The sequence below is a fragment of the Mandrillus leucophaeus genome, unplaced genomic scaffold, assembly GCF_000951045.1.
Source record: "Mandrillus leucophaeus isolate KB7577 unplaced genomic scaffold, Mleu.le_1.0 Scaffold298, whole genome shotgun sequence".
NCBI lineage: Eukaryota > Metazoa > Chordata > Mammalia > Primates > Cercopithecidae > Mandrillus > Mandrillus leucophaeus.
The window spans coordinates 2192539-2218090 of record NW_012103120.1 but is presented as its reverse complement, the minus strand read 5'-3'; the positions used below and the strand labels follow the sequence as shown (position 1 = coordinate 2218090).

The 25552-nt window shown below is 39.2% G+C and overlaps 1 protein-coding gene across 1 annotated transcript in view; it reads right to left on the bottom strand.

Moving 5' to 3' along the window:
- Positions 1 to 25552, bottom strand: part of NRCAM (neuronal cell adhesion molecule) — a 261153-nt gene that overhangs the window by 22431 nt on the left and 213170 nt on the right. The window contains exons 15-28 of the mRNA XM_011986360.1: positions 23810 to 23921; positions 22321 to 22487; positions 22079 to 22226; positions 19774 to 19898; positions 19302 to 19331; positions 17691 to 17792; positions 12450 to 12647; positions 12274 to 12344; positions 10714 to 10939; positions 9834 to 9949; positions 8229 to 8433; positions 5734 to 5856; positions 4225 to 4401; positions 3109 to 3144 (exon numbers count right to left, since the gene is read on the bottom strand). Coding sequence (XP_011841750.1) covers positions 3109 to 3144; positions 4225 to 4401; positions 5734 to 5856; positions 8229 to 8433; positions 9834 to 9949; positions 10714 to 10939; positions 12274 to 12344; positions 12450 to 12647; positions 17691 to 17792; positions 19302 to 19331; positions 19774 to 19898; positions 22079 to 22226; positions 22321 to 22487; positions 23810 to 23921 — 1836 coding nt within the window. The remainder of the gene's footprint in view (positions 1 to 3108; positions 3145 to 4224; positions 4402 to 5733; positions 5857 to 8228; positions 8434 to 9833; positions 9950 to 10713; positions 10940 to 12273; positions 12345 to 12449; positions 12648 to 17690; positions 17793 to 19301; positions 19332 to 19773; positions 19899 to 22078; positions 22227 to 22320; positions 22488 to 23809; positions 23922 to 25552) is intronic.

The following is a 25552-nucleotide window of genomic DNA, read 5'->3' as shown; positions in this document are numbered from 1 at the left end:
ACCAGACCAAACCAATGTTCATCTCACATATGTTGATTGATGTCTCATATCTCCCTAAAGTGTATAAAACCAAACTGTGTTCTGCCCACCTTGGGCGCATGTCTTCAGAGCCTCCTGAGCTATGGGTATGTCACAGGAACATGTTCTCAACCTGGGCAAAATAACTTTCTAAATTAACTAAAACCTGTCTCAGATTTTTGGGGTTCACATATGGAATCTAAAAAAGTTATACTTAGAGAAACAGAGTGTAGAATAGTGGTTGCCTGGGGCTAGGGGTGGGGTGGGGGTTGGGGAAATGGGAGATGTTGGTCAAAGGGTACAAACTTTCAGTTATAAGATGAACAAGTTCTAGAGATCTAATGTACAGCATCATATTACTAGTTATAGTTAATAATAAAGTGTTATACACTGGAAATTTACATTTAGCTTATTCTTACAGGTACCCAGAAAAGATACCACAATTTCCTAAGGCATGCTGTTTAGCCACTTTTACTATAGAGAATTCAAACTCTCCTTCCTTTTAATTGCCACTCATCCACTTTCTGACTCACAGAGCACCTATGTGGTACCATACAGGGAGCTCCAGTGTCCCGTCTCTGGGCTTTTCCAACGGGCTGTTTCCTGTGTGCCTCTCCCAGCTGTAAGTCTTCCTCTGTAGAGACCACCAGTGTAGTTACCTACATTTAGCTGCTGAAACTACAACTCTAATCTAGCTACTTCTCTGTTTAAAACTTTGCCTATAGGTAAATACAAATTCCTTAGCAGAGCATTCACAGCCGTTCAGAGCTGTTACCATCTGGCCCCGCCCACTGCTCCAGTCCCATCTCAGGGTCTTCTCTTTTCCACACACTCTCTACATGTCAGCCTAAGTGGACCGCTGGATATAACCCAGACATCCAGTATGTTTTCAAACCCCATGTGCTTATGACCCCTACCGAGACTTTACACACTGCAACTCCCTGACTCATCTGCCAAAAATAAAACAAAACAAAAACTGGGCTTCAAGGCCCAGTTCAATATTATTTTCTTTGTGAAGCTTTTCCTGATTCTGCTTGGCAAAATAAATGGTTCACGCCTCTGTATTCAGATAACATTTTGCTCCAATTTCTAGTTTAGTGTCAATTTATTATGTTATTATTTATTACATTGGTCTTACCTGCTAGATTTTAAGCATGTCAAGGCCAGGGTTTGTCTTACTGTCTTTATACACAGCTTCTTAAACAAAGGCGGGTGGTTTTATGTGCCAGAGAGACGTTCACTGTTGAACTGATTGAACCTTCTATGCGTCTAGATCTGTCTTGTTTTGTTTTCGTTTAGGCCAGAAAAGGAATTTCATTTTGTATTTACGGGTTCTTCAGTAAAAGAACACAGTGAGAGTCAGGTCACAGAAGGGGTTCAGCACTGGCTGATCCTCAGTACCCTTCTCTACTCACTCCTAACTGCTTGCCCACAGCTGGCTGCACATGAGGTCAAGAATGCAGATTCCTGCCTTGCCAGTTAGTTTCTCCCTGTTTCTGTATTCCAGCTAATTACCCTAGGAGAGTATTTTGATGCTTGGTCCCCAGAGTGCCAGATCAAATGCAATGGATATGGCACTGTGGATCATCAGCAAAACTGGGAACATAAATCTTTTTGAGCCTGCACATTTTTGGTTCATTTCTACACATGCCTTCACAGGTCTACTTCCTAGAATTCCAGACCCTGAAATCATTTATTTATTTATTTATGAAATGGAGTCTTGTCCTGTCCCCCAGGCTGGGGTACAGTGGCGCAATCTTGGCTCACTGCAGCCTCCAGCTCACTGCAGCCTCTGCGTCCTGGGTTCAAACAATTCTCCTGCCTCGCCTCCCAAGTAGCTAGTAATTTTAACTGATATCTAATTATCATAGGAAGGAAGTATACAAATAAACAGAAGTAAGTTTACATCTTCTATGATATAGAAATTTTGAATTTTTACAACTTCATCCTTTCAAGTCTAAAACTACAAATATAATACTCTCAAGGTTACTGAAAATGGCTATAGTTCTTATTCAATACCTCCAAAATCTATCTGATTGATATTTTGTAATTTACCAAAGCTCTGAATATAAGCAAATTTCTAAGCAAATAGAATAAATCTATCAAGTCTAAGCTCACAAGAGTTGAATAATATAGGGCAAAGCACATTTTTCTCTTGGTCTTCCTTTTCTTCATTCCTGTTTACACTCACCTGATCTGTGAAAGCCCAAGAAAACTCCTGACCATGGGTATGCCACACGAAAACAGTGCCCAGTGGCAGATGCTCCACTGCTCTCTAAAAAGCTAACTGGTCAACCAGCAGCCAGGGGTCAAAGACTGGGGCATCTTTGGCATTGCCACAGATGGAAGACATATTACAACTTATTCAATCACCATTCTCCCAACAAATCTTTCTGACCCAGAGAGCTGTCAGAAATAAAGGAGAACGAAAGTAATCCATTGTGGATTGTTGGCTGTTACTCAGGAGGAAGAGACTTAGGCAGTTGGGTGAAGACAGGATGGGATAACACATTTGAGAAGACCATATTGGTCACCTGGAAGACTCACTTGTAGGGGACCCTAAGCTCAGAGAGACTTAGTCCCAAACCAGTTGGAGGGCATTGCTATGCTGTAATTCCAAATAGATGGTTTTGTGCAATGGCAGCCGAGTGTACACTGTGTCTACAAGAAGAGCAGCTAAATCAGAATAGAACAGGAAGCTTGGTTGATCTGATTTCTACCAGGCTGCTTTCATCACAGGGCTAATATTTCTGAACCGCAAATAATGTGGCATGGCCATATAGAGGATCTGTGACAAATCCACAGTTTTGGTCCTGTCTGATCCAGCCAAAATCATAGTATTAAAAGCTAAGATTAGGATTTGTACCAGGGATAAGTCTCAAGAAAAAATTTTTGGAGAATTCAATATGTGGCTTTCTACTTGTAAAGAAAGGACTAGAAATTAATTTCAAAGTCAAGATTGGATGAGATCTCTTCTTTTGGTGGGTCAAGGCATATTTTATTTTCTCTGTTTTACCCATGCTGCACTTCCCCATGTTTCACATTGCAAATTTCACACATGTATAAAGTCATGCAGATGAATTATTTTACCTTTGCCTGCACCTACATCAGGTGGAAGAATACCAGCTTTAATGAAGGGAAACAGAAACAGGACACTATATAGTTAGATGTAACACACCCATGAGCATGTATAGCAATACAAAAACACTTATTAAAACACTAAAGCATGCAAGAAGAATGAAGTGTACCACATCAGGTATAGGGGACAGAGATATGTTGGTGTCCCCAAACTTCTCCAGTATTCAAATCCAGTACCAACATTTTATCAGGATACCCTGTTTGAATACTGGGTATTCAAACACATTTCTTAAGGTGCATTATTCATACTTGTTTATTATGTAAGAAGGCTTAGGATATTTCAAACCAATTTTTGGTCAGAAATTGTCAATTTTTTATGCTATCAAAGATAGTCATATGAATAATACTTAAACAACTCTACAATTTAGAGACATGCAAAACCAGAAAATCTTTTATAATATTTTTGATAATTTTCATTGAATCTCAAGATTTTCAGAATAACTTTTTAAAGTATGAAAAGAAGTGTTAATTCCTTTTCTAAATACTGTAATGCTCTATTTTGCTTTCTTTGTACATACCAAAATGTAAAATCTGTTGCTCAAACACAAAATAAATGCACTATTTAATAATTGCTTCGATTTCCTTGCTGGAAAATGTAAATCGATATGTGAACTAGAAAATTATTTCCAGTAAATCAGGACCAGAACTCGAATTACATATATTTGTGTGTATACAGGTGCATATGTCTGTGTATGCATATATGTATGTATTATATGTATGTGTACATATATATGTTTGTGCATGAATATATATAATATATACAGTTGTAAATAGAAAACAACATTCTCTTGAACTTCAAATTCAAGTGTGACAAATATTATGCTTACTCACTCCCGCCCTAAGATTTTAATATAAAGTTTTAAAAAGTTTCACATAGTTGAAAAATATCACAGTCCAATATGAACTACATAGCTGATTATATATCAGAATGAGAAATTACAAATAAGTGTTTGCATTAATCAGGTAAGATAGACACTCCATAGCAAGAAGGAAAAAGAAAGCATAAACTTAAAGCTTTTTATTTCATGATGGTTATGATTATATGGATTTTATACATACCCATCTTACCTTCATCCATAGTTGTTACTGCTTCCTCTGTAATTTGACTTCCTGATCCTGCTGATGTTTGTGCATAGAAATAAAACTTATATCGAGTGCTGAAATTTAAATTTTTTAAAGTCCACCGTGTCTTGTTGGCAGGAATTTTTAAATCTACCAGAGGGCCTAATTCATGTGTGCTGTTAACTGTCAATAAGAAATAAAAAACAAGTGCATTCTCCATTAATTGTGATAGGAATACTATTATAAATAAATACATCAACTAAAAATGTTCAACCTGGCTTACATTGACTTTTATAATCCCACTCACTCTTTGCCCAGCATAACTAAGTGATAACTTTTTAACAGCTCCTATACTATGTTCTATCATATCATATCATATCATATCATATCATATCATATCATTATATCATATCACAAGGGGGAATATGTTCTCTACTGGCTAATAAACTAGAAGAATTTTGTAGTTGAATCACAATAGAATCTTTTCCCCTGTGTTCTTGCAGGTGGAGTCATATTGTTAAATAACCCCAAACATTTTTCTTCAGAGGACTTGTGCCAAAGGAACTATTTTCTATTTACAGAAAATGCATATCTGATTTAATGACAGCACTCACTTAAACTCCACCCCAAAGGTCGTATTATTCTACAGATTACTTAATTTTTAATAATATATAAATCATTTTTCTTAAAAAGTAAGAATTGAAGTTCTTTCTGAAATAACACTTGAAGGTATATGTATATATTCTAAAGACATAAAGAAAAACTAGTTTGTATTTTCTGATAACAGTTAAGTATTTTTAAAACTGTATTTCTAGCCAGGCGCGGTGGCTCATGCCTGTAATCTCAGCACTTTGGGAGGCCGAGGCGGGCAGATCATGAGGTCAGGAGATCGAGACCATCCTGGCTAACACGGTGAAACCCCATCTCTACTAAAAATACAAAAAATCAGCCGGGCTTGGTGGCGGGTGCCTGTAGTCCCAGCTACTCAGAGGCTAAGGCAGGAGAATGGCGCGAACCCGGGAGACGGAGCTTGCAGTGAGCCGAGATCGCACCACTGTACTCCAGCCTGGGTGACAGAGCGAGACTACATCTCAAAAAAAAACAACAACTGTATTTCTAACGGAAAGTTAAATACCACATGTTCTGACTCATAGGTGGAAGCTAAGAAAAGTTCATGTCACAGAAGTAAAAAGTAGAACAAAGGATCCCAGAGATAAAGGAAGGACAGGGGGAAGGCGAGACAGGGAGAGATCAGTTAAAGGATGTGAAAGGATAGCTAGAAACAAAGACTAAGTTCTGGTGTTCCATACACAGCCAGAAGGAGGATATTAAATGTTTCCAACACAAATGATAACTATTTGAGAAGATGAATATGCGAATTCCCCTGATCTGATAACTATATGTATTGAAACATCACTATGTACCCCATGATGAGGTACAATTATTTGTCAATTAAAATAATAAATAAAATAAAATAAAACCATATCTCCCCTTTTCTTCCTCCCAACAGCTTACTTGGCTGATATTTTAAGGTGTACTCTGTCAAAATGCCATTCGGGTGGCTCGGTGGATCCCATTCCAAAGTGAGAGAGTCCAGTGTTGGATTCACAATCTTCAAAGACGAGGGAGCACTGGGGACTTACAGGGGAGAACTTACAGTCAACACAAGGATTTCTGAATGTTTCAACATGTATTAAAGTGACATTTCACCGTGCTCACACGATTCAAGGTTTTGGGTTTCAGTAACTCATTCCTGATTCAGCTGAAAATACATTAGTACAAACCTGTGACAGGCACCCATTTAGTTATTCTCTTCCTTTTTCTCTCCTGTCATTTACATTTATATTCAATAAAACCATCCTCTCAAAACACATAATGACTTTGCCTTTAGATGGACTCAAACCTAATATTTTAAAAAGAGGCAGTCCTTATTTGACTCATGAATGGTGTCTTAATAGAAGCAAACTAGCTACCAAGTGAAATTATTCTAACCGGATCTGTGAGTGGAAGCAGCTGTGTTCTGGACCATTAAGGACCGTTTTCTCCAACAAACCAGGTGTCTCCAAACAGTCAGAATGCCCTGCCTGGTGGGCTTTGGGCCAGCACGCCCAGGTGCAGAGACGTTCTTATCCTGAGAGCTGACAGCTGCCCAGGATCTGGTGGTGAACAGACAAAAGCCCAACCTTGGCACACCCCTGGCCCTTGGGAAGGCCCAAGGGTTCTCAGGTTCTCTGTGGCAGAGACTGGCAAATCACCAGAGGAAACATGTCTGCTCATCTTTTATTCACTTCCTCATGAGGATGATGGCTGGTGGCAGCTCTCTCTCACAATGGTTACCTCCCCTACCACTGCCCCTGGAAACGAACTAATGGAACCACTCTCCCTATTGTCACTCTAGCCAAAAACCAGAAAGTCAACCTGAACTTCCCTATCTGCCTCATTTCCATCATCTCCTCAGACACTAACTCCACTCCCTTAATCTAAACCATATCTATTTCTTCCTATCCCCATCTTCTTTGCCATTTTTCTGCTTTAGGCCCTCAGATGTCTTTGGCTGGTCCTGACACCATGCCTGGCACATAATTCTAGGCTTCTAAGCTTCCCCAACCCAGTAAGTGGTTCTTTATTTTGCAGGGGATCACAGACCCTGTTAAGAATCTGATGATAGCCATAAACACTCCCTGGAAAAATATACACATATCTTGTGTACAATTTCAGGAGGTTCATGGAGCTCGTTCAACCCATTCATTGACTCCCTAAGGGACTTCAGTCCCCAGGTTAACAGCCTTTGGCCTGCAGGTTGGTCCATAGCACCCAAGACCATCCATGATCTGGGCCTTCCCTAGCTGACCTTCCTCCCTTTTCTTACCAGTTCTGGCCATGCAACTTGCAGCTTTCTGAAGGAGCCAGGCTATTTCATACCTTTCTGTCTTCCGACATACTTCTTCCTCTCTTCTTTTTCCTTCAATTCTCTGATCATCTCCTCTATGACACCTTTCCCTGAATCAGCTAAAGAACCAGTGTGAGGCTTCACTTGTGAGAGCCTTGAGTAGGAAGAGTCCTGACTCTCTAAGGGACAGTGAGATTGAGGACAAAAACTTATAATGAGATGGGAGCTGGGACACAGGGTGGTTCTCAGAGGCTGCTGGGCAGCTGCTCGCATCATGAATCTTTCAATCAGCAGCCAGAGTGGGGTGCATCTTCTGTGAACTTCTTTTATCAAAAAGAGCTAAGCAATCTACAGAAGCTATCTGGCCATTGTCATAGTGGCATATGGTTGCAAAATTTAAAATAGATAAAGCTTATTTTATTGCCTTTTCCAATCTTCATTCTTTTTACCACATGGGCCCCTCTCTCCATCACCCACAAGGCTCCATTGTCCCTGTGTCCAAATTCCTTCTCCCCCGACTCCTGGATCAATATGTATTTGGTCCTCCCTTACTCCCTCCCTTGCAGTTGCCCATATCTGCAATGACTTTTCCCTCCTCTTCCCAATCCACTTGGTCAAGACTTGCAACTTTCTAACTCAGTTCAGCTTTCAAATAAATCTGAGAAGTGCACTAAGAAAAAAGCTACAGAAGTAAACTATAACTTATAGAAATATTTTCCTTTCCAGGTGTTTTTGTTAGGTTATCTAATTTGGTTCTCAGGCTTTTCAGATGAGGCTACTGACACTAAGAGAAGTTATGGAACCTCTTTCAGATCAGAAAGTTAACGATCCAAATAAACGTCAAAGTAGCAAGGTTTCAGAGAGTGCGTGTGGAGAAAAATTTTAAGTCAAGGGAGAGGGCATTTCAGAGCAGCAATTTGGGTTCTGAAGCCTCCTACATACATTTAGGCCACATATGATCTGACATTTTGGTAGCTTTGTGTGTGCTGTATTCATCTATGGGAATTTCAATCCCATTTGGCTTCCAGAATATACTTTGATCAGTAGCCCTTCTGTCAGGCAAAACCTCTCAGGCTATGCTATATGTTCCTGGGATCTTAGAGACGCATCCATTCCATACCTCCTTCTGGAGTATTAAAGACTCTGTCAGGGCTGGCTGGGCCCTCCCCTTTCCCATTGACCACTCGGACATTCAGTGTGTAGTGGCTAAAGGGCTCCAGCCCCGGCAACATGCCATGCGTCTTGCTGCCTTGGAAGGTGAGGATCTTTTTCTCAATGTGACGCCTGTTTCTTTTAGATGAACTCTGTGTCTTCCAATAGTAAATCTGAAACAGCAAGAACGAAAGTCAGGAATGCACAAAGGAGGAAACAAGATTCCTTATGCTCACAAAATTGAAATTGTTGTTTTTCCAGAAAATTCCCTTGGTATATTTTAGAAGAAAATTACCAACAAAACTGATGGATATTGATTCTGAGGCAAGAGGAATAGAAGCCCATAGATAATGAGGGAAATTAAATTATAGCCACATGACAAAGCTGGGCTACACTATTTTGTCGCAGGAGTCTAAGGAAAATGAAAACAGTGTGAGACCCATATGGTTTTCTCTAGAACATGAGGCAAATGGAGGACAATAGAATGTAAGTCTTTTACTTGTATAAAATATTCTAAAAATAAAAATTACTGCCCAATGTTTACATACTTTTCCAGAATACATGTTCACATACAATCTATCATTTAGTTTAATCCTAAACACCACAGTGAGGCTTTTATTACTGTCATTCATATGGTGCAGATGAACGTGTGGGCTACTAAGTGACTTTCACAGCCACAGAGCTATCAAGAGCCACAGGGGATCCTCCACTGAAAGTCTAGAGTTTTTCCACTAAATCAAACTGTATCACTTAGTTTAAAATACTCCTTTTTTTGTATTTGATTGCAGGCCCAGGTTTTGGAGAGATGGGTAAGAAAGTATTGATTAATTTTGGTCACAAATCCAGAATTGTTGTTTATTAAGTTCTCTTAAATTCTTAGGAATATAAAGGCATTTTCAAGAGACGTCAACATTTATACGGAATCTGGCAAAGCTGCGGGGGGAGCGGGAAAGGTTGAACGTGATGTGGTACAAAAAGTGACCTCTAGGGGGCAGGCTAAACAAATCAAAGTAGTGATTGCTTGGCTGCCTATCAGTAACAAATCTCTATGAATCAGTGCTTCTCAAGAACAAAGATAATGGATATTTATGTTTCAGTACATCTCAAGAACAAAGATAATGGATATTTATAAGAATGACCTAGATGAGAGTATAAGGTCCTAAAGTATATTCTGAATTATTTTTAAAATGCCTAAATGATTATCAGGATAATTTTGTGTGTTCACCACATGTGGTCCATATTGCTTTAAAGCTAGCTACAGTTGGTAATATTCTAGGTCGTTAAAAAATTAATTTTCCCCATTTTGTATACATACTTAGTTGGCAGAATGTTAGATCATCAGTGGGAAAAATGGAGAAAACTTTTTTTTTTCTTATTTTGGATGCAGTGAGATTTCAAGTCAACTCTGGCAGTGGCTACCTGAGGCAATGAGCCAAATGAACTTGTGACTTGTGAGTCCACAAGTTCACAAAGCAATGAACCAAATAAGCCCCACCTCCTGTGGTGTGCATGACAAGTGGCATTCGCTGCTGCCCTTACTAAAAAAAGCCACAAAAGCTGCCCCTTCACTTGCCCGATAGCCTTGTAGGTGTCCTCGGATACTTTTCAGAGGTACTGGGTCCCAGTGCACCTCCGCTAAGGTACTGTTCACCACATTTACACGCACGTTCCCGGGAGCCACCATTGGGACTAGGAAAAGGACAGGGAAGTGGTAGAAGCATCAATGTTATTTTAAATTTCATCCATAAATATCACTATCTCTAATAATTTTTGGCCTGAAGCATACTCCAGTCCTGTTCTATGGATTATTAAGGCTTGAACACAGATTTTGGGGTATCTGTTTGACTTTGTGAGAGATTTTTTTTTTTTTTTAAGAGATGGCATCTTGCTATGTTGCCCAGGCTAGACTCAAATTCCTTGGCTCAAGGGATCCTCTCACCTCAGCATCCTGAGTAGGAAAATGAGATTTTTTTAAAAGTACAATTGATCCTTGAACAACACAGGTTTGAACTGCATGGGTCCACTTACATGTGGATTTTTTTTTTCCCACACAAATACAGTCAGCCCTCTACATCTGCAGGTTCTGCATCTACAGCCAAAGAAGATGGAAAACACAGTATTCTCAGGTGCAAAACCCACGGATAGGGAGGGCTGACTTTTTACATAGGCGGGTTCCATAGGGCCATCTGTGGGACTTGAGTATTTGCAGATTTGGGTGTCCAAGGCAGGGCGTCCTGGAACCAATCCCCTGTGGATACCAAGGGACAACTATACTGCAGTCACCTTGAAAGTTCTGAACTTCTCTTTCTTATACAGCAGGCTATTTAAATTCAGAGAAGTCATGCAAAATAATTGCAACCTCCCTCCCTTGCAACCTGAATAGCTCTGGAAATGGCCTTGGCTTGCAAGTCTGTTTTGCTGGGGAAAAGTAGAAAGGAAACGGCATCACTTACGGTCTTCTCCAGAATGTCCCATGACTACAGCTGGCTCGGGGGCAAACCCCACGTCATTCAGGGCCTGAACTTTGATCAGATATGGAACAAAGGTTGGCGTGCCTGAGACAATATATTTGGATACATTTGCTACAACCACAGATGTCCATTCATCATCACCATCTTTCTGGCGCCAGCTAACTTTGTACTGAAGGCCTGGCCCATTAGATTCGAAACCATTCAAGGGCTACAAGAAAAGCCAAATAACCAGAGCTTATGACACAGATCAACTGCACAATCTTTTACAGGAACAGCAAATTCAATTCCCAGACCTACAGAAAGTGATCACTGAAATACTAAAACACAAGCTATTAACCATTTTCTCCAGGGACCTTCTATCAACTGTGCATTTGCAATGAGATTCAAAGCTTGTTTGGGATCAACATTTCAAAGTTCGTAAATTACTATCTTGATGCAATAAACACCATATAAACCTTTCAAACTCTGGCTCTACAGTCAAGGATGGTGATTCTTCAGACATTTCGGTCACATAGAATCCTTTATATATTCCTGTTTGTGCAATAGTACATCATTGTCCATTTTACTTGCAGATGGAAACTTATGGACTGTTTTCCTCTTTATTAAAAAAAGGCTAGCCTGTCATTCTGTTGTTTCTACATGTTTGTATAAATATATGTACATACATGCATACATGTCTAAGTATGCATGTATGGATCTATCTAAAATAGGTTTTGAATTATGAGTAAATATATGTTAATTTTCCAAATCCAGAAAACACAGACAAGCTTTCCCCACTAAAGAAGTTGACTGCTGGGAATGGCTTGGTGCATGTCTTCCAGGTGGTTCTTTTTTTTTTTTTTTTTTTTGAGACGGAGTCTTGCTCTATCACCCAGGCTGGAGTGCAGTGGCGTAATCTCGGCTCACTGCAACCTCCGCCTCCTGGGTTCAAGCAATTCTCCTGTCTCAGCCTCCTGAGTAGCTGGGATCGCAGGCATGCACCACTACACTCGGGTAATTTTTGTATTTTTAGTAGAGATGGGGTTTCACCATGTTGGTCAGGCTGGTCTCAAACTCCTGACCTCATGATATGCCCGCCTCGGCCTCCCGAAGTGCTAGGATTACAGGCGTGAGCCACTGGCCCCGGCCCCAGCCCCAGGTGGTTCTTTATGATAGCTAGCATTTTTTTGAGCACGTGTATCCGCTAGGCACTGTTCTAGGTGCTTTATATGTATTAGCTTCTTTAATACTGTGAAACTGGTTCTATTATTATTCTCATCACACATGTGCCTAACAGAGATGTTCAACAACTGGCCTAAGGTCACAGAGTTAGTAGCAGAGCTGGGATTTGTACCAAATCATTTTGACTCCAGAGCTCAAGCTTTTAACAACTACATAATACTGCCTCTTAAGTACAGATATATATGTATCTTTATATATATATATATATATTTTTCCCCCAGAAATAGATGAAATGAGATTTTAATGTAGATATTATTTTCAAACAACTTTTTTTTTTCACTCTGAAAAATAGCGAATAAATTTGAAGGCATCATAGCTCACCTTCCATGTAATCACCAAATTATCAGGCTCTGATCCCAGTCCTTCCACAGCTGTGGGATTTTTATCTGGTTCTGGAAGTTAAGCAGCCACACATGCGTAAGCTTTGGTCTTTTGTGAAAAGTGGAAAACTTTTTTATTTCATTTTGCACCCTAGAAGTCCTGCTTTCCCGCTTTACCTGAGGCTTTCGTCAAATATTGCTCAGAGGCCTCGCTGGGCAAGCTCTTCCCGATGCTGTTCACTGCCATGACGCGGAAGGAGTAGTTCACGTAAGGAGACAGCTTCAGCTGGGCTGTGGTCTGTGTTCCAGAAACTTCAGTTTGGTGGTGCCACAGTCCTGGCTCGTGCATTGTATCTTCATATTCGATGATGAATTCTGGTCACGACACACACACACCCAACCCAAGACCGTGAATTCAGTCAACCCAGGGTAGCTGGGTAGCTGCTAGCTATAACTAACAGGGCAACCCAACACAAGCAACCAAACATGAATTATTTTACTTTCAAGAAAAATGCCATTAAAATATTTTGATTTCAGAGTTATCATTATCCTCAATACTTAAGCACACATAACATTTTAGTGGAAAATGGCATCTTACTGTATTTAATTTCTCCTTTTACAAAAAAAAATTTGACCACCTTTTCATATATTTAAACTTTTTAGGGATACATGGATTAATTCTTAACAGTTTTAGATTTTACCAGACCTGGTATTCTTTCTCTAGCATGCTGAGTTTAGTTACTTAAAACTGTTTAGAATTAATCCATATATCCCTAAAAAGTTTAAATATATGAAAAGACGATCAAATTTTTTTTCATAATAGTATAAATTAAATTAAATATAGTCAGTGCCATTTTCCACTAAACATATTGGCAATTAAGTCCACTAAACACACTGGCAATAATCAAAGGTTTAACACACTTTGTTGATATGACACAAGGAATCAAGCATTCTCTGACTTTGTAGGAAGTGTAAGTTGGGACAACTTCTATATAAGACAATTTAGGAAATCTGTCAATATTTAAGGCACATACTAAATTTTACTTCTAGTAATTTATTTTGAATAAATGGGCTCACACAAATGGCTCAAACACACATGAGAAAGAATTTACATTGCAGTGTTATCTGCAATTGAAGCAACCTAATTGCAAACAACCTAAACATCCATCAACAGGACACTGACTAAACAAATTACACTATATCCACACAATGGAATACTCTGCAGCTGTTAAAAGTGACTGTCGGCCAGGTGCGGTGGCTCACACCTGTAATCTCAGCACTTTGGGAGACCCAGGTGGGTGGAGTCCAGGAGTCTGAGACCAGCCTGGGCAACAAAACCCCATCTCTACAAAAAATTAGCTGGGTGTAGTGGCGTGCAACTATAGTTCCAGCTACTGGGGAGGCTGAGGTGGGAGGATCACCTGAGCCCAGGAAGTCAAGGCTTCAGTGAACCATGATCAAGCCACTGCACTCCAGCCTGGGCAACAGAGTGAAACTCTGTCGAGAGAGAGAGAGAGAGAGAGAGAGAATAGGGCTGTTCCATACGTACTGAAATGGAATGATTTCTAAAGTGTATTGTCAAGTGAAACCAAGCAGGATATGGAATCATGTGTGCTGGATACTATGCTTGTGTAAATGTAAAACAAAATTACTGTAACAAATAAACAGACATATTCACTTGCATACAAATGCATACTACCTCTCAGAGAATATAAACCAATAATACTGGTGTGGCCAGAGGAGCCAGGAGACAGGGGTAGGAGGAAGACATACTTTTCAGTGCATACCCTCTGCATCTACTAAAATTCTGTGGTATGTACACATTTTACCCTTGTAAAATAATAGGTAGTTGGATATTCACTGATTGCCTACTATGGGCCAGGTACCATGATATGCACGGTAAACACAAAGATAAACTAAAACTATTGTATGTGTTGCAGTGGTTCAAAACTAAGTCCTTGGAGTTCTTCTTTCAATCCGCATTCATCTTTGGGTGATCTTCAGTCCTATAAACGGATGACTTTCACATTTACATCTGTAGCCCAGACCTCTTCCCTGAACTGCAGACTCAGAAAGTCCAATTGTCTGCTTGACAATTCCACTTGGTTGTCCATGACAGCATCTCAAACTGGATAGTACCAAAACTAATTCTAAGCTTCCTCTCCAACTGATAGTGACAACCCAGGTCAAAACCTGGAATTCTTCTTATTTCCCTACTTCCTCCACACTCTCGATAGTACAGTGGCCTGTACCATTAAGATATATCCAAAATCTGACCATTTCTCAGTCTATTCCAGGCCACCCTCATCTCTTGTGTGAATTATCACATAACCTCTTAATTCAGTAGTTCCCAAACTTTCTCGGTTTATGGTATACTTAGTGTCTCTGTAATTTATTTTTCATGGCTCCCTTAGGCCAAAAGAATTACCTAATGTTTTCATGTATTAAGTAGCTAGATTCATACAACTTGATATATATTTATATCTTAAATAAATGTAAACAATTTAAATTTTAAACAATTTTAAATCTATTTATATCTTAACAATGTAAAGCTTCTCTTATATAAGTTCTCAAACCTTGTAAACAGATTGGACACCACCTTCCACATTTCCTATTCCCCACTGATTTCCATGTGGCACTTGCTTTTTATCACAGCAAACACTTTGCAGAGATAACATTATCACAAAATGACATGGGATATAAAGTTGAACCTGTAATCTGCCTCAAGCTAATTTCATGTGATGTTTGACAGATGTCACTGTTTTTTTTTTTTTTTTTTTTTAATATCGGAATTCAAAAGTTAAAACTTTAAGATTATTCCAAGGAAGGTACCCCTGTGAATTCACTGAGGTACCACAGGGCACTTCAGTGCACAGTTTGGGAACCACGGTCTTACCCAGTCTCTCTGCTTCTCCTCTTGTTCTTCTATACACTATTTTCAATAGACAAGCCAGAGTTATTCATTCATCACTCCTCTGTTAAAACCTCCAAGGCTTCCCCATCCTCACAGTGGCCTACAGAACCTTGCACAATTCCCACTCCACACACCCACCACCTAACTCTTTGCCTCTTTGACCTTCTCTCCTCCTTCACTTTCCCTTGGTCATTTCGCTGCAACCACACAGGCATCCTAGCAGGCATGCCCTGTCTTAGGGCCTTTGCTCTTTTCCTTTGCTCTTGCTGTAAAGTTCTTCCCCTAAACAACTGCATAGTGTGCTCACTGACCTCCCTCGCCTGTCTTGATGGATGTATTCAAATGTTCTTTTCTTAGTGTGGCCTTTCCTATTCACACTATTCACAATTATACCCCTAGCTCCATATCTCTTTCTGCTGATTTGTTTTTTGCATGCCCTAAACACATATAAACACAATCATATGTATGAGTTTGAGTCCTGTAGGAAGCAAAGGCTAAGACAGAATTAGAAGTGCAAGAGGTGACCAGGCGCGGTGGCTCCCGCCTGTAATCCCAGCACTTTGGGAGGCCGAGGTGGGAGGATCACGAGGTCAGGAGATCGAGACCATCCTGGCTAACACAGTGAAACCCCATCTCTACTAAAAATGCAAAAAACAACAAAAAAGGTGGCAGGTGCCTGTAGTCCTACCTACTCGGGAGGCTGAGGCAGGAGAATAGCGTGAACCCGGGAGGCGGAGCTTGCAGTGAGCCGAGATCGCACCACTGCACTCCAGCCTGGGCAACAAAGCGAGACTCCGTCTCAAAAAAAAAGAAAAGAAAAAAGAAAAAAAAGAAGTGCAAGAGGTCTATTTGGGAAAATGTCCATGGAAGAAAAACAGGAGAGGAAGCAGGGAAGCCTGAAGGAGGGAAGACCCTCAGAACACAACGCTGGTCTGACATCTGTAACAGGAAGAGGGGGAGGGAAGGAGGAGTGAGTAGTAGGAGCCTCAGACTACACTATAGTATAGCTCTGAGATAGTCTCAGCCAGGTCAACCAGGAGCCCAGAGTACAGTCTGCACAGGAGAAGAGTTCTGTATTAGGCACGTGTGACCTCTGGGACCTTTGCTGTGCCCGGTCACTGGAGCACCCCAAGGAGTGTGGCCTCATGTGAACCCTGCAGTGGAGCCTTAGAGAAGGAGAAGTAGATGGAGGCTGTCAGTTAACACTCCTTCCAGCAGGTTCGCTCTTGAAGGTAGATCTGAGTCTCTGCATGTGTGCATGTATATACATATTTTTACATGCAGATATAATGACATTATATTTAATAATGTATTATTAATTTTATTTATGTCCTCATCTAAAATATAAGCTCTATAACCACAGAGATTTTTGACTATTTTGTTTTAGAACAATGTCTGGCACTCAAAATATCTGTAGACACTCCAAAATATCTGTTGAATGAATGAGTAATGAATGAAAGAGTAGAAATGCCTTGAAATCTAATGATATTATTTTAATATAGGCACAAAGAGTCTCCAAGTCAACTAACCAGCTAACTCCAGCTAATGTACAAAATGAGCTAGAAGACTGGGCCTGGATGAATGTGTGTTCTGATCAAGTACAATGAACACACAAGTAGGGAAAAGAGCACCATTAAACAACACAAGATAGAGGGGAGGCTTTTGTTAAATTTTAGTGGAAATATTCTACTTTACCAGGAGATGCAATACATCAACACACCTGTCATTTGAGAATCATCTTAGGTAGTCATCAGAAAGGAATTTAGTCTTCCTGCAGTATATGCCTGAAGGTAATAATGTATTTCAGGCATGTGACCTGATTGTGTCTGCCTCTTAAGTATCTCTTTGGTTTTACAATTAAACTTCTAAGCTTACCTATAGTCTAATTTTATTATGCTCTTCTAGTATCCTTATGACATTGTCTTTCATTATCTTATTTCCTAGGCCTAGGCTTATGTCACCAAGGTGAGAAGCTCACATTGTTGAATGGGCAACTTTGTAGCAGGGACTAATGGAAAGAAAGAGACCTAGGTTGGAAGTTAAGGTAGAACCTGTTATCTCCACCCAGTTCTGTTACCAACAGTGGGTTGAAAAGTTACGTTACTCATCAAGTCTCAATTTCCTAATATGAAGACAGGGCTCTTCAGCACTTGTTCCTCCTAACCTTTTCTCCCAGAAGAAATGGGCAAAATAAACTAACTTAAGGTGTATCTTCCTATGTGGTAGATATTTAAAGTGATTTTTATGGATCTTAAACACAAATGACAGTGTATCTGATTAATCAACTTCTTCAGCAATTAAGTGGTGTCCTATTCTATAAGGTGTAACCAGGAATAATTTCAGCTTTGAAGAGAGGAAGGATATAAATAAATACTTTTGTTCTATCAGTAACAAAGCAGAGAATCCCAGTAAATACCTTTGTGAGGAAATTTAGTTGACTGTTACAAAGTGCTTCAAACATAGCCATTTAGTTGATCAGTAATAGAGCAAATAATACCACATACTTGTAATGGGGCTATTGTTGTCATCGCCTGGGGTCCATGACAGTTGAACACTTTTGTCAAGTTGATCTGTTAATTCTAAGTCAAAGGGAGGATTTGGGACATCTGTAGACCAAAGATACACACATCATGGTCACCCATCCATCTTTAAGAGGCTCTCCTTTACTCGTGATACTATTCACAGAGGGGACATCTTAAAGACACAGCACACTTGATAGTCAATGGGCATGCAACTGAAAGGAAATGTGCACAGCTGAGGTTGCTGGGAACACAGGAGCACACCCAAGATAATCCATCAATGAGTTCTGCTCACTTGTTTTTCAAAGGAAATGAAAACATTTGTAACCAAACCCAGTGAAGCTGACACATGTGGTTCATCAGCACTCTCAGCGTTTCTTCTCATAAACATGAATGGGCACAAACATGAAAAATAATAAGCTTAATTTCTAATACATGGGAAATAGAGAATAGCAACTGCTGAAAAAAGAAATATAGGCAAATAAAAGGTGCTGTTTAAAGAAAATTCAAATGTTCTTTCTGAAACATGCTGAATAACAGATTTTGGGGCTCTGAAAGAATATTTATATTTGCAAAAGAATCCTGACATAGATGCTATGGAGGTAGCCCTCAGCATGCATAAGTGTGTTTACTCCCAGAGGACAACAGTGTACAGACAGACACATGTTGGGATGAAGGTGTCCCAGAAGCATGTCTGCCTCTTCTAATGGTGCTTCTGAGATCCAGAGAGTTACCGTTCCCCCCAGGCCTTTATCTGACTTTGCTCCTAGGAATAACTCTGGCTCTTAGGGGACCGGAGACCATATAAACATACGTGCTTTTTTTTCTTATCAGTCATAAAACAGTAAATGTCTACAAAGCACAGGTTTTATATTGGATAATTAGATACAATATTAATAATATTGTGCAAAATCAGCTGAGATTATGCCAAAAAATTGATTTTTGTATTGATGTGCTGAATAAAGATGAAGGTTCTCTAAATAAAAAGATTTCTGGAAATGATTTTTGACTTGTTTTCCAGATTCTAAAAAGCCACACAACATGAATGTACCCCTCCTTTTGGTCTTTCTTGAGTGATTTGCCTTTTGTCAACACATGGTGAGTTGGTTTTCTCTGATATAAAAGTTAAATGTTCTAAATATCCATTTTTCCCCATATACATTTCTTGAAAATGGAATCCCAAAACAAGATTTATTTTTCCCAAACAATTTTAATAAATTGAGGTGAAAACCTAATTTGCAGAATGATATTAGAAATAGCTTTTTCATTCTGTAAAATGTGAATGATGGCTTTTGAAAAAGCACTATGCTACTTTACAAGGAAATTGCATCAAAGAGGGATTTTATCAAACAAAGTGATTTTATAATAGCACATGAACTATTTAGAAACAACTGGCAACGAACTTGGTGAAAAATCTAGGGTTATGATGAAGAAATGATTCATTGTCAGCAAATGGATGACACAACGTAACAACTGACAGAGCCCTTTTCCTTAAGAAACACAATTATGTGACACAGAAAAGAAAGTTATGAATATTTTCTGCAAATGTGAAATTGTTTGACAGAAAACAGAGAAAGAAGACTCATATTAGTTTACCGTAAACGGGAGCTGGAGTTGGAGTAGGAGCTAGAAAGGACATTAATATAAAGGATTTTAATCAAAATTAGTAATGGAAAGATACAAGATAGCACAAGATGACAAAGATTGTACATTATTCAAGTTTATAAAATTAAGCCCCATGCTACTGTGAGACACAGCATTGATAAACATGCAGTAACAATTTAGGAAAAAAACCTTCAATTTTAGATACAAGTAGATTATTTCTCCTTATTTTATTACAAAAAAGGTTACTAATGTGCATATCCACCATTTCACCCAGTGCTGCTACACAGAATATTTATACTGAAATTATTGCCTCCAAGACATCTTTCAAAGAAGACAAACATGGGTACGAACTCACCCATGCATATTAACAAGCAATTATTTGATATTTACAATTTTTATCTTATTTTTTCTTTTCAACCAAATGCAGGGAAGGAAGTTGTGCTATTTTTGTTCCCGTTCTTACCAACAACGCTAAGCACAGCGCTGGCGGAGACGCTGTCCAGAGTGGTGTTGGCCACACACGTGTAAGTCCCGCTGTCATTGTCACTGACATCAGCTATCACCAGATGATCCTTGTCAACAGTGAACCTGTGGATAGAATGCATTCAGAGCAGCTGAAACAGACATGCAGCCATACCCTATAATTGCTTCACTGGCAGGAAAGAAACTGTAAATTTGATAAAGGAGAAAGACGGTAAACATTTTCTAAAGTTAGAGCAAAATACCCGTTAAGAATGATTAAAGTTGAAAAACAATGAGAATTAATTAGAATCTTGGGTTAGAAGGGATAAGTCCTCTGGTACAGTGTTTTTCAACCAGGCCTCTAGAGCACGGGTCTGCAAACCCTGGGCCAAGAACTGGGTACTGTCCTGTTAGGAACCGGGCTGCAGAGGGGACCACTGCTCTAGAGGGTGTGGTGGGACTTTCCTTAAGGCCCCAGGGGAATGGGGTGAGTGAAGCTGAGCTCCACCTCCTGTCAGATCAGTGGCAGCAGTAGATTCTCACAGGAAGGTGAACTCTATTGTGAACTGTGCAAGCGAGAGATCTAGATTGTGCTCTCCTTATGACAATCTAATGCCTGATGATCTGTCACTGTATATATTACATGTAATAATATATACATGTATATACATATTACAACGTAATAATAATAGAAATAAAGTGCACAATAAATGTAATGCACTTGAATCATCCTGAAACCATTGTGCCCCCACCCTGTCCATGGAAAAATTGTCTTCCATGAAACCAGTCCCTGGTGCCAAAAAGGTTGGAGACCATTTCACTGCTCTAGAGGGAGAGGAAGGAGCTTCCTTAAGTTCCCAGCAGAATGAGGTGAAGGATAGTTTCAGCATTATCCTTACTAAAGGGCTTTACTAAGGCTTTTGCTGCCAAGAAACATTGGAAAACCACTCATTCAGTTCAATTTCTATCAAAGTATATATTTTAAATACTTCATTACTTACTGCAGAAAATCATGTCATTTTCTTACATGTATAAACTCCCATAGGAGAAATTAAATGCAAATAATAATAATTTGCTTTATCACTAGAAACAGGAAGATTTAGATGAACAATCTCTCAAGAGTTTTCTACAGGGAACTTGTGGGCATGAAAAATTGCTCAGTAGATCAAAAAATTAATGTATGGAGGATTCATGTATTATTTTAATGAAGCTGTATAAGTCATAAACTGTCTTCTCAGTTAATTTCCAAGTAAAAGCTTCAGCCAGTTAACCTGATGGCCCTTTCTTTATGTTTCCTTTTAATCTTTTTTTTAAGTCAGGGTCTCACTCTATCACCCAGGCTGGAGCGCAGTGGTGCAGTCATGGCTTACTGCAGTCTCAATCTTCTGGGCTCAGGTAATTCTCCCACCTCAGCCTTCCAGGTAACTGGGACCACAGGTGTGAGACCACCACACTCGGTTATCCTTTTCATCTTTATCAACTCAACAAATAAAATTGACTAGTTCAAACATAAAATTAGATGGAGACTCTAGGCACATAAAAGAGAAGGCCACAGAGTTCTTCTGGGGTCATTAACAAGCAATAGGGCAATATTTAGACAGCACAACTTTAGGTCAGCTGCAGGTGAACCATAGAAATGATTTTAACCAGAATACAGCATTCCTTCTAATAGAGAGTGAAGCCTATAGCCACTCTGCTAAAACTCACACATTCTACTCTGTACTACTATGTCAAATGGAGGATCTCATCTGGAAAATGCCATGACATTTCTTCCATTCTTAACTACATCTGCAGTATGCTTGGGTTCTTTTAAATTCTCTACCTGTTTTTGTTTTTCCTTCCCCTTTCACTGGCTTTAGGTAAAATCAAAAGAAAAACTCCCTATCCAAATAAAAATGAGTGTCTTTTAAAATACTGACAAAGATTTGAGCAGTCTTTTGTGATTAAACAGGTCATATTTCTGCTTTTTTGTAGAATGGTAATGAAAACATCTGTTGAAACTTCACTGTTCAAGGTATAAAACAATGGATGCTGTCCAAGGCCTGAGGGTTTTATCCCATCCTGAATTACACAAGAGACCAGCACGCAAAGATAGACCAACATTCTCAGGGTCCTATTTCGATCACACGATACCTTCTTGGGTAGATACATTTTACAGTAGGGAGAAAATGCATATATCTCTATTTTGGAGACAGCAGACTTCAGAAACTAAAAACATCACCATAATTGACTACATAGTAGACCTTTAGTTCAAGAATAGCTTAAAGAAAGAATGAAGGGAAAGAAAAGAAATCGTCTTCAAATACCTTTCATCACTGGGCAGTTCCCTATTGTCCTTCAGCCACAGGACAGTGAGGGTTAAGGTGTAATCATGTTTCACTTTGCATTCAAAGGACACCATGCTCCCTCTTTGCACAACTGCATATTCGGGCTGTTTAATGATCCATGTAGGATCTGAAATGTAAAGTTATCATTATCCATTTGGCAAAGCTGGAGAATTTGTTCAAAGTCATTTAAAAATTTAAAAAACACATTACCTCTGCCTTACCTTTGATTTCTAAGTGAACTTCATTCTTTGCCATCCCTAATTTATTCCTTGCAACACACGTATAAGTTCCCGTACTGTCCTTTTGGGCCACAGGAATTTCCAAAGTTCCATTTTCATGTAAAACATAAATATCTTCATGAAGAGCACTTCCTTTAGCTCCTTTAAACCTTCATTACAGAAATTATCACAATGAGAATAAAAACACATCATATTTTGAAGTCAGACATAAAATGCCATATTCAAGGTCAACATGACCATGATGAATGTGAAAGTTACAAAGCTAGAAGGATTGTACTTTTTAAAGTATAAATAGGAAAATATTCAGGGGAGGGAGAAAAGAGCATGTATGTCAGAGAGGAGAAACAGATGAAGCAAACTATATGTGAATCTGTTACCTTCACTAGGAAAAGCATCTGCATAAGCATCCATTTTTCTTCTCTGGGGTTGAGGTAGGGGCCTGGGGAAATGTTCCTTTAATCTTAACCCTGCATTTATTCTGACCTCAGTAGCTGGAACTTAGCACAGCATCTGGGACCTGACAGTTGATCAGTAAAGAATGTTCCAGTTTTCTTCCAGTCATTCTTTCTGAGCCATTGCTTATCCACCCTAGCCTTGTCTCTTTCAGCTAAAGTAAACAAGCTAGGTGAGGACTTAAACCTTGGGTGGCATATGAAAGGGGATGCTTTGAAGCAGGGAGTGAAAGAACATAGGAGAGCCTGGCTGGATCCAAGTCAGGAAGATCTGGTGCAAGAAGTACCCAGGAGAAACAATGGTAATAACAAATTCTGCTTTGGAAAGCTTACAGAACCCTCCACTATCCCACAGGATATTTTATTATCAAGGAATATCCCCTAACTAGTCCCTCCAGCCACTACTCACAAAATCCCAGGGGATGTCCATGGCATTGTGAAATATAGCAGCCTTAAAAAAAAACCATTCACATGTAGATCTGTGCTTGATAGAGTATGCTGCTAAACAGATTATACATGTGAAAGTATTTAACATAGAGCCAGTAGTCAAAAAATATTTGTGAAATAATGAATGAATTTAATAATTAACAGTGTAAGCCAAGCACAGTGGCTCATACGTACACTCTCAGCACTTTGGGAGGCTGAGGCGGGTGGATTACCTGAGGTTACGAGTTTGAGATCAGCCGGGCCAACATGGTGAAATCCCCTCTCTACTAAAAGTACAAAAAATTAGCCAGATGTAGTGGTGGGCACCTGTAGGCCCAGCTACTCTAGAGGCTGAGGCAGGAGACATACTTGAACCCAGGAGGTGGAGGCTGCAGTGAGCTGTGATTGTGCCACTGCACTCCAGCCTGGGTAATGAAGTGAGACTCTGTCTCAAAAGAAAAAAAAATTAACAGTGTAATGGATTGTGCACCACCTTTCCCTGTTTGTTTTTTGAATAAAACCCAACATATTTAGAATATGAAGGCTTTAGTGAACATTTGAAGTACTGAAAAACACATAGAGCTGCTACTTACCATTCTATGGTTGGGAGAGGAGACCCAAAGAAGGCACAGTCTAGTAAAGCAGGCCTGTTTGCAATGACCTGGTAGAGTGTGTTTGCAGGTGTGAGGATTCGTGGTGGCTCAGCTATAAATATTTTTAAAAGGTAAAGTAATATTAGAATACATTTTAGGACTACATTTTATTGTATTTTGTTTTAAGGTCATTAAGGTTTATGGTAAAGCACAAGCAACCTATCTCTCTCCTTATGTTCTCTATCAGGCATAATGCTGCCAGTCACTCAAGGCAGAAAAATACATTTTTTCCTCCCTCTACCTCCTGCCCCACTTCTTGCTCAGGCGTCATTTTAGTTGTTGATTTACTGTGAGTCCATTGCAGTCAGGGAATGAGACTTTTTATTGTTTTATCCCCAGCACAGTGTCTGGCACAAAAATAACAGCCAAGTATATTTTTGTTGAATGACTGACTCATCATAACCCTAGTGGATGGGAATGGTGAGAACACATAAGCTGGCAGAAAGAAGCAGAGTGATGAGTGTGATGACTAAAAAAATGGAACCACAGCAACAAAAACAAAAATAGACAAATGGGATTCCACCAAACTAAAAAGCTTGCATAGCCAAGGAGATAGTCAACAGAGTGAAGAGACAAGCTATGGAAGGGGAGAAAAAATTTGCAAACCATATATCTGGTAAGGGGTTAATACTAAAATAAATAAAGAACTCAAATAATTTAATAGTAAGAAAATGAATAACCTGGTTAAAAATGCGCAAGGCATTGGACTAGACAGTTCTCAAAAGAAGATACACAAATGGCCAACAGGTATATGGGAAAATGCCCAACATCACCAATCATCAGATAAACATTAATTAAAACCACAATGAGATATTATGTCACACCTATTAGAATGGTTATTATCAAAAAGAGGAGATCTAAGTTTTGGCAAGGAGGTAGAGAAAAGGGGACACTTAAACACTGTGGGAGGGAATATAAGTTAGTATAGCCATTATGGAAAATACTATAACGATTGTTTATACTGTTTATACTCAAAATATTAAAAATAAAACTACCGTATGAGCCAACAATCCCATTACTGGGTATATATCCAAAGGAAATGAAATCAGTATGTTGAGATATTTGAACTCCCTTGTTCATTGCAGTATTATTCACAATAGCCAAGATATGGAATCAACCTAAATGCCCATCAATGAATGAATGGAATAAAGAAACTGTGGCATATACACACAATGGAATAACATCCAGCCTTAAAAAAGAAGGAAATTCTGTCATTTCCTTCGTGTCATTCATGTCATGATCATATGAATGAACCTGGAGGACATTATGTTAAGTGAAACAGGCCAGATACAGAAAGACAAATGTGGCATGCTCTCCCTTATATGTAAAATCTAAAAATGCCGAACTCATAAAAGTAGAACTGAAAAAGGAACAAGCAGGCAGAAGTGCTTTCTCAACATCCACCAAAATCTTAACTGCTTAGCTCTTCATGGGATTAGTGACCTTCATTTCAAGTATATGCACATGTACCCTAGAACTTAAAGTATAATAATAATAAATAAATAAATAAATAAAAAATAAAATTTAAAAAAAAAAAGAAAAATACCAAGTATTGGTTGGCTTTCTGATGGTAATTTTGTTTGAAAAGGAAGCATATTAATTTTAAAGGGTTGAAGTATAATTCCCTGGCACCACGAAAACAATTCTCACAAAAATTTTTAACAAATGTGGTATTTTGGTAGT